Consider the following 10,614-nt stretch of genomic DNA (forward strand, 5'->3'; position numbering starts at 1 on the left):
GTTTTTTTTTTTTTTTTTTTTTTTTTTCCTCGTTAGCCTTTGTCCTTCGTGTAAAAATCCGGCTTCTTTAGAAACTATGACTTAGCTACACTTATGGCCCATTGGTAGAATTTTTTGTAATTCCTTTGGCTAGGAATTTCTCTTCTCTATTGCAATTTCATCTAACGTCACCCAAATCAAAGTCGCATAAAGTGGAATCCCAGGAGAAAGAAAGGACGGAAACAATAGAAGTAGCTAGCCATCCTTACTAGCATCCATCTCTTTTTCTCAATTTTCTCATGCCTTAACTAGAAGGGGTGATTAATCTTATAAACTTGAAAACAACTTCCCTTTTTACGTTTATGGGAGGCATGGGTATTGGTAAGCTTGCTATTACAAATTGGGCCCTCCTTCCTAAATGGAAGTGGCACTTTCTTGAAGAGAAGACGGGGTTTTGTGAAGAAGGTTATTGCTGCAAAATATTGATGGAATGTGCAAAATTGGTGGCCCTTAAAGAAAGGCTCTCGTACCTTAAGAGTCCTTGGTCCCAGATCATGAAAAGCATTAGTCCCTTTTGAAGGATGGTGCCAAATCAATTTAGGCAAAGGAGATAAAACGGGGTTTTGGAAGGTTAAATAGTTAACGGATTCCTCTCCACTCAATGCTTTTCCCAAACTTTACAGGATTGCTGAATCCAAAGTTTTTTTGGATAAACAATGCTGGTAGGTCAGTTTCAATGACAGTAATTGAATTTCAGAACAAACATTACTGATTTGGAGGTGGAAGAATAGGCTACTCTCCCATATGCTTCCTAATGTCAGACCTCAGAGAAGATGTTAAAGCGTGGACTCTAGAAAATTGGGGTGGGCGTGGCTGTTTTTTGTTAAAAAGCTGATTATCCATCAAGCGGCTTTGAACCATCAACAATCTGATATGATCGGGCAAGCTCTTCGTCCAAAAAAGGCTAAGGTTTTCCTGTCGATCTTTTCTTTTGAAAGGCTGAATACTTTTTGTAGAATCCAAAAGATCCTTCAGAACATGGTTCTTTCCCTAAAGTGGTGTGTTCTTGATAAGATAGTGAAGTTCATTTGTCCTTTTGTGGCTGCCTATTGGGAAAACCTCCGAAGCTTACTTAATTTTCAGTAATGCTAGCCTAGCAAAGCATCAGGTGCCGTCCATAGGCTTATTGGTGATACGACCTTCAAAGAGCGAGCCAAGATACTTTGATTGGTGTAATGGGGTGCTTACACTTATATGCCAGCTTTAGTTTAAAAGGAACTCAAGAATGAAGGGAGGTGTTTTGGGACTTGGTTATTCTTTTTGCTTCTACTTGGTCAAATGTTTCAAATTATTTTGTAACTGTAGCTTAACTCAAATCTTTACCAGTTGGTCATCTTTTTGCAACCTTTGGTGTTGGCCTCGTAAAGCATCGGAGGCACTTTTTTAGGTCAATGATGGTTCTTTTTTTGTTGACAAGGAGTAGACACAGGTGTCATAAACAACCTCAAAGTTCATCGTTGACAAGGAGCAAGTTGTCATAGACCATCATGTATAGATGGTACAATTCTTTTTCGATTTTGTGCCTGAAAGTTGATTTAGAAGGCAGTTTGAACTTAATCCACATCTTTGACATCATGGACTTAGAAGTGAGTGAGTGCTCGTGCTACAATACATGACTCAAGTGCACTACCACTAGTTAGAACATAAATTGCTTATGGATGTATTTAGGTACTAATACTGAAGGCATCGATTATTGGTTGTTGACCTTCCCTTGCCTTTTCTTTTCCTAAAGAATTTCATATCTCCCTTTTACTTTTGGAAAATACCGAACTTTCGTTGAAAATAAATGAAAAAATACAAGGGGATAAAAAAAAAAAAAAACAAGCCCAAACAAAAGGTGTCAAACTAAAACAAAAAAAATGACTCCAATCAAACAAAATAAGACCTAAGAGGTATTTACAAAAAGACATAATGATCGAAGACCTTATAAGGGCCCAAAAAGACTATAATGTTCTTCTCTAACCAAATATTCACAACACTTCACACCCTTTCAAGCAAAAAAAACTGACCCTTCTCACCAATAGCAGGTCAAAAAGGAACTCGACTATCAAGCAAACATCTTTAGTCCAAGCAACCTGAAAAACAAGACTCAAAGAAAAAATTCCAACTTGAACCGGCAAAAACACAACACCAAAAAAGGTGGTAAAATCCTTTGCCATGCCATTACAGAAGGATGCAACACTGTGGACCTATCAAATCAGACAAAATCCTCAAAACACGATCCAAATTCTCAATTCTTCTGTGAAAAAACTGTCAAGTAAAGAACTTAACTTTCTTAGGAATTTTTTATCTTCCACAGCATGGAAAAGACTGAAAACAAATCTGCAAGAAAAACCTTCCAATATGCTAGGAGAAATGAAAATCCCCTCTCACAGGATGAGTAGAAGAACCCTCAACCAAGGACAAAAGGTTGATAACATGTGTTGTTTCCCAATTGAACAACAAACGACAAAACCCAATATCATGGTTGGGATTATTCTCCAAACGAGAAAGAATATAGTCCACCGAATATTTCTCAAAGAAAATAAAATATAAGTCATTGATATATGAAATTTACCAGAGGGGTAAGAATCCAAGCCAAAGAACTTACAAAAGATTACTCCATTGGCAAAAAAATGATGAGATACTATAAGATTTTTTTTTTAATTTTTTTTTTAATTTTAAAAGTGCATTTACATCCAGATAGAGTTAACAAGATGACGTGCTTAAAAAAAGTATACAAAGATCTTTCCTTGTCATTGAAATTTCTTGGTTATCATTGCACTCAATCCATGTAGTCCACACAAAACCTGAATAAGGTGCACCCATCAAACTTTTTTCCCATCCATGAATGAGTGTCCTATCAGTGTGTAATTGAGAAGGCTAATCGGATCATAAGGGAGAATCTTAGACCAGCTAGAAATGATAACAAATGATTCGTGGAAGGCAGCACTATCATTTACCAAATGATTCCTCACATATGAAAGATAGTGTAAATGAGGAAATAAGGGGCAGATAGGTCTATCCCCTAGCCACTTATCTTCTCAAAAGTAGGTAATTCTCCCATCACCAACCACACACTGTACAAATGAAGAGAAACATAGCAAACCATCAGAGATAGCTTTTCATTGGTCTTTAGAAGTTCTTTGATAACCCTATTTGAAGATCATGGGAACCATGCTTGTGATGTCCCTATGCCATAAAAAATAGGGCTCACAAGGAAAACGCCATAACTGCTTAACCAACAAGGCGTCGTTCAAATCCTGCCCATTAAAAATCAACTTTTCCAAAGTTCTGCTAACCAACACAAGAATTCTAAACAAGGATACTAGCCACTCAAGACCAACTAAGAATGAGCAAACCCCTATATAAAAAACACCTCTTCCAAGCAGGCAGCATGGCATTTCTGTATCTTACTCCAACAGAGTCCCAAAAAATGCGTCTACGAGACTGTCATCAAGAGGTAAAATAAATCCTAGCTACACACACAACAAATTTTATGTCTACGACATATGTAATATTTAGGTACAATCAAACAGAAAAGTCTTACACTTTGAGCCTCATGCCCAGATCTTGCAAAAATGTGCAGTATGACTTCCGTAAATAAGTCTCCTTCTTCAAGTCAATACCATCCCTTCTTGATGGGGAATTTTCTTCAATGTCCTTTCTGGACATATACCAACGACCTCCATCTTGATTTTCTTGAGAACTCATTGAGGACCCGCTATCAGATATTCTATGATGTGTCGACTCAAATGGCAGAAGTCCAGCCATGAGTATTATTCAACAGTCTACAACAGTAGCAAGAGACTATACAATTATTCCCTAAAACTTATGCAGCAATTTCCTGCCAACAAGATCAAGATAAGTAAAAATTAGATATAGCATAAAAACCTATGAATTAAAAAAATTATATACTAGTTTTCCGTTCAGTGAAGATTTGTCTCCTTAGAACTCAATTATCGTCAAAAGTAAAAATTATTGTTTGTATAAGAACATTATTCACAATTCCAATAAGTCTGGACATCTACAGTTAGGTACTTTTTTACAGGACATAATATCATTTCAGTAAGGAATGTTACAAAAAGGAGATATCCCATATAACGACCCTAGATTTCTGATAATCTAAAGTTGCTACCATCATCATAATATGCTCTTTATGCAGAAATAATCCTTTAAAAAACATCTTCATTAACCATATGCAGAAATAATCCTTTAAAAAACATCTTCATTAACCATATGCAGAAATAATCCTTTAAAAAACATCTTCATTAAACAATCTCATGGACTTGCATGTTTTCAAAGAAAGATCTTAAAATAATGCAAATGAAATTTTAAAATAAAACAAAGTAAATATTGAAAATAAATATGTCATCTACTAACCCTATAGTATAATAATTTTAAATATCACTATTCTATGCATGTGTCATGGTTTTTACTTGCGATGTCATCGTTAGCCATACATGGGTGTCTTGCCTTTACTGAAAAATAGAAGAAGTACACGCTTTAAGTATTTTAAGAAATACTCAGTAAGTGACACCCCACTATTGAGGTCAAGGAATGCAAACACATGCAACTCAAGATTAGAAACCTATCGTTAAAACCATCATAGAGGTGGCCTCCAATCCGGACAAAATTGGGTGTGTAGTACTTCCCTACACACGACCTACACGTGTGAGCGAGTCCCAAGCTATTTGCACCCCATAGACCCATCATTGTCGGGCTAGTTGTCCATAGTCGGACGTCCAGAGGTCAGCAAACCCTCGAATATCATGCAAGGCATGATCATCATCATCATCATAGTGTACGCGTCCGTACTCATCATCATAAATGGGAAAGTAACTCGATGTATATCAATATACAATATGCATGAGGTCTCTATAGTTTTCATCTTAAATTGTTCTTATGACACAACCATATACATCATTTACCTATTGTTTTGGGTAACATGCATGCATTGACCTTCATACGTTCATCATCAATAACATCATTTAGCATTGTCTTAGAAAACTCTTTGTCATAATGCATCATAACATTTAGTACATGCACATCATCTTAATATGGAATATCATCATATTAAGTTATCTAATCATCATGCATCCTACATCATCATGTCATCATATAACATCTTCATATAAAATCATCACATCATCATATAACATCATCACATCATCATATCATCATATTACATAAAGCATAAATGACATGTGTAAGGATCATTAGGCATGTGTCATCATACATAAGGCAAGTCCTTCGACCAAGCCGATAGTGACCACTGGGGCCCTTGCCTTAATGTATGACGACACATGCCCAGTGGCCCTTGCACGTGTAATTTATGTTTTATGTTATATGATAATATGATGTTTGATGTTATATGATGACATGATGGTGTCATGATGTTATATGATGATGTCATGATGATGATATGATGACATGACGATATAACGATATGATGACGACATAATATGATGATGATGATGCATGATAACATGATGATGTAAGATGCATGATGATGATATGACTTAATATAATGATATTTCATATTAAGATGATGTGCATGTATGAGATGTCATGATGCATTATGATGGAGTTTTGCCTGAGACACAACCCTAAATGATGATAATGATGATGAATGTACGAAGGCTAATGCATGCATGTTACCTAGGATAATATGTGAATGACGTATAGGGTTGTGACATAAGGATAATTTAAGATGAAAATTATAAAAACCTCATGCATATTATGTGTTCATATACATTAGGTTACTTCCCCATTTATGATGATGATGAATACAGACGCATACACTATAATAATGATGATCATGCCTTGCATGATATTCAAGGATCTACTGACCTCCAGACGTCTAGCTACGTTTAACTAACCCGACTATGATGGGTCTAGGGGGATGAACCGTCTGGAGACTCACGCTCGCACGTATGGGTCGTGTGTAGGAAAGTATTACACATCCAATTTTGTCCAGACTGGAAGCCACCTCTATGATGTTTTAATGATAGGACCCTAATTATGAGTTGCATGTGTTTGCATTCCCTAACCCCAATAGTGGGGTCACTTTCTGAGTATTTCTTAAAATACTCAAGCCGTGTGCTACTTCTATTTTTCATGTAAAGGCAAGACACCCCTATAAGGCTAATGACGGTATCGCAAGTAAAGACCATGACAATTGCATAGGATAGTGGTATTTAAATTATTAGACTATAGGTTAGTATAAGGCATATTTATTTTCAACATATACTTTTTTTATTTAATATTTCATTTGCATGCTTTAAGATCTTTTTTTGAAAACATGCAAGTCCATGACATTGTTTAATGAAGATATTTTTAAATGATTATTTCTGCATAAGAGAGCATATTACGATGATGATAGCCACTTTAGGTTAGCAGAAATATAGGGTTGTTACATCTCATCCACTGAAGTGACAATAAATTAATTAAATTAAATAGAAATAATAATAATAAATAATTTAATTATTTTAAAAAAAACTTCAATCGAATGTAAGAACGTACAAACTCTCATTGCTAAGAGGGGAACCATATTCATACCAATAAAAGGCTAAAAACGGATGACATCAACCAACTGGCATTGCATTCATTCAAAAGAGTCCACATAACGGATCTATTAATGTGAAGACATGGTCTGCCAGCTATAATAGAAACTTGTGCGACAAACATTTTTTTATGACTTAAAAACTCAAGAAAACAATATCAACAACTCAACTTATACCAAAACAGTGGAAATGCTCAAAACAAATTTGAGAGATATTAATCCATTGAGAATGCAATGAAAAAGTGAAAACCCCTCATCCAAAACCAATATTACAACTAACACTTCCAAAGGATTCTCCAAGTGATTAGATGTTGAAACTATACCATGATTCCCAATTAGCTTGTATGTTATTTCAACTGGTTGAAGAAATATTGGAACTGATTTGCCCCTTATCTTCGATTCAAAGTCTCCTTCTTGGGGTCTTGGTCCATTCAAGTTTGAAAACATGTAGTTTGATATGTCAAAGGAGATTGTGTAATTCCATTAAATAAGGGAAGTAGTTGACCTCCTTAGATTTAGTTACCTAGTATCTATGGATTATTGTTTAGATTTACTGTTATCTAGTACCTAGAGATTTATTTAAATTTACTGTTATCTAAGGTATTTAGATTATTTAGATCATCCAGTGATTTAGATTTAGTTAGCCTTTCTCCCTTATAAAAAAAGGGCATGTAATTCTCTAAAAATTAAAATAAGAAAAAACAACAATCTAATTTAGACTCAAAACATGATCATCCATCCATTACATCCTCACTTCCTTTGTGGTGGCAAAAGGAGGTGTGGTCGGTCGGATGCAAAGGGAACCATTTTATGGAGAAATTGAGGGATCTAAAAGGGGTGTTGAAATCTTGAAACAACAAGGTTTTCGGAGATTTTGGGGATCAAAAGGCATGAGTTGTTGAGAAGGCCTATAGGTCTGAGATGGGCTTGAAAAAGGAATAGGGTTAAGGCCTTAAGAAGGAGTGACTTTCAATAGGTCAAGTTTGTCAAACTAGCTAGAAGGGAGATGGTGAGTTGGAGACAAAAAGCTAAGGTGAAGTGGGCTAAGGAAGGGGACTAATACTGCCTACTTTCATAAAGTGGGTGGGAGACAAAATAAGAACTTCTTTGGCCCTTTGGAAAACATTTTATGAATATCTTTGCAAGGGGATAAAGAGATTGAGGAGGAGATCCTCTCTTTTAATTCTACCCTTCATGCCTCGTGGGTTGGTCCTAAGTCGTTTTTAGAGGGGTTGGATTGGTGCTCATGGATAAAGCGAAGTTGGATGCCACTCACCTTAGAAGAAATCAAAAAGTTGTGTTTCAGGTTCATTAGGAACAAAGAAAGCTCCCAGAAGCTTTTTCGATGACCTTTTTCCAAGATGTTTGGGATTGCATCAAGGAAGACCTTCGAAAGGTTTTTGTGAGTTTCCTGAGAGCAACCTCCTGGATAGTTTCATATGAAACTTGTGTGCCTTATACCCATGAAGGATAGAGCTGTCATGGTGAAGGACACCCGACCTATTAACCTTGTAACTAGTGTTTGCAGAATTTCTTGCAAAGGCGTTGGCCTTTCAACTTAGAAAAGATCTTCCCTCATAGAAAAGATCTTCCCTCAATGATTGCGAAGACGTAGTAGGTTTATGGCAGGTAAACAAATCACAACTAGTGTTTTTTAAAGCTCAAGGCACAATAAAGCCTAATAGCTTTATTGGGCTTAAGTCCAAGGCTCAATAAAAAAGTGCGAGCTTTTATTTTTTGTGAGGCACACTATATATAAAAAAGTACATAAAGAAGAGAAAGCACAGTTAAAGTGGGAGTATTAACAGAAAGGCAAAAAAAAAAAAAAAAAAAAAAAAACTAAAAAAAAAAATTTTTGCATTTAAGGTTGGTANTTTTATTTATTTTTTAATTAATAAAGAAGAAGAGGCCCAGTTTTTTAATAATGAAGAAGCAAACTATCCTCGACCAAGCTCTTATTGCCAATTAATCTATCAAGGGTTATAGAATCCACTATAATGAATGGATCAATTTTAAATTTGACTTCGGAAAAGCATATGACCAAGTGCACTGGAATTTCTTCAAATGAATTCTTGTAAAGAATGGGTTTGGGTTTAAATGGAGATCATGGGGGGGGGGGGGGGGGGGGNTTGCTTGTCAAGAGGCCTTAGGCAAGGGCCCACTCTCTCCTTCCCTTTTCTAATTGGTTGTGAATGCCTTAGGTAGAATGGTTACGGGATGCATTGAGTAGAGAGGGATAATTTGTCTCCTTCTCATCTTCAGTTACAATATGATTTTTTTTTTCTGTTTAGTTGATCAGGACTTCTTCATCAAGGAGCTTAAGATTAATAAATGCAAGTGCCAACTATTGGTTCAGAATTAAGATACTATTAGGCTGAATAGATGGGTTGCTTTGGAATGGTGACGTTGGTTTTTTTCCTTCATCTTACATAAAAACTCCCTTTGGGTCTACTCTAGAAACCATTCATTTTGGTACTCGATAGTGAGCAATATTTGTAGGAGGCTAACGCCATGGAAGAAGAGTTTCCTTTGAGAGGAGGGAGACTTACTCTCATTCAGTCAATGTCGAGGGGTGTCCAACATTTTTTTTTTTTAAACAAGAAACGAAACTTTTCATTGAACAGATGAAAAGAGACTGATGCTCAAAAGATATAAACTCTACCAGAGAGTAGACAAACAGCAGACTAACAAAACACGACAAAACAAGTACAAAAGAAACATAAATGCAACCCAATTCAATTAATATCCAAGAAAATCCAGCAAAGTACTTGGATAGGGAGCACAATGAAAGGCTATAAAATTTTCAAAATCAAAAGAGTCAACTACGGAAGAAATTTGTTTCAATTTTGGGTATCCCAAGCTATGACTTCCCCTTTCAAGGATTCTTGTGTCTATGAGTAAATCCTTGGAGATGTTCATGAAGGATTTCCTTTAGGAAGAGATTGAGGAAAGGGGAGGGGGCAGGTCACATGTAATCAAGCGAGGGATTTGGACACGGGGAATTTAAGGGTCCATTATAGGGCTGACTAAATGGCTTTAGCATATTGTGAGATCCACAAGGGAATAAAATATTCCTTATAAGGGTGTGGAAACCTCTCCCTAATAGATGTGTTTTAAAACCTAGAAGGGAAGCCCGAAAGGGAAAGCCCAAAGAGGACCATGTTAGTTAGCGGTAGGCTTGGGTTGTTACAAATGGTATCACCAGACACCAAGCAGTGTGCTAGCAAGGACGTTGAGCCTCCAAGAATGGTGGATTGTGAGATCCCACATCGATTGGAGAGGGGAACGAATCATTCATTATAAGGGCGTGGAAATCTCTTCCTAATAGATGTATTTTAGAATCTTGAGGGGAAGCTCGAAAGGGAAAGCCCAGAAAGGATGATATCTGCTAGTGGTGGGCTTGGGTTGTTACACATATCCTTCTCAAGTCTAACTCCTTATGGCAAATAGTAATTGCAAGCAAATAAGGGTCGCTCTCTTTCAAATAGATTGGAAGGGCTAAAAGCACTTCCAAGAACCTTTTGAAAGGTATAACTGAGGATATTTAGTTGTTTTCTCAGTTTGTCCAATGTTCAATGGGTGATTAGGGAGAGAATATTTTTTAGAGTGGTTTGGGAATAGATCTCTCTCTGCTCTTTTTTCCCTTGTTTGTATCATTTGTCCTCAATGAGGAACCACATGGTGATGCAAGTGTTGTCTAATTCTTTGTTCATTTTGGGAATCCTGTGTTCCTTGTTCAATAGAGCATGTCAAATGTGATTGCCTTCCTCTCGTTGATTGGGAAGTTTTGTTGTAGTCCATGGAGAAGGGATGTCCGTATTTGAGAGGTCTTGGAGCGACATTTTATTTGGCTCACTATGTCTCTATGACCTTCGTCGGCTAAATTGCTTTGTAACTTCCCATTAAGCCTTATTTTTCTTGATTGAAGGCCCTTCTATGGGTTGTCTCTTTTTTTTTTTTTTGTGGTCTCCTTTTTTTTGTTTATTATATACCCTTCCATTCTCTCTTTTTTTTTTTTTTTTTTTTTTTTT

General features: G+C 36.3%; 1 protein-coding gene across 2 annotated transcripts in view; it reads right to left on the reverse strand.

Moving 5' to 3' along the window:
- LOC111495212 (cyclin-T1-5-like) overlaps window positions 1-10,614 on the reverse strand; it is an 18,774-nt gene that overhangs the window by 6,561 nt on the left and 1,599 nt on the right. The window contains exon 3 of one of the 2 annotated variants that reach the window (XM_023145145.1): window positions 3,569-3,865. In XM_023145145.1, coding sequence (XP_023000913.1) covers window positions 3,569-3,792 — 224 coding nt within the window. In that variant the 5' untranslated portion in view covers window positions 3,793-3,865. Of the gene's footprint in view, window positions 1-3,568; window positions 3,866-10,614 lie in introns of those variants that run through there. The other variant, XM_023145146.1, reaches the window with a different exon arrangement.

This window comes from Cucurbita maxima, unplaced genomic scaffold (assembly GCF_002738345.1).
Source record: "Cucurbita maxima cultivar Rimu unplaced genomic scaffold, Cmax_1.0 Cma_Scf00021, whole genome shotgun sequence".
Classification (NCBI taxonomy): domain Eukaryota; kingdom Viridiplantae; phylum Streptophyta; class Magnoliopsida; order Cucurbitales; family Cucurbitaceae; genus Cucurbita; species Cucurbita maxima.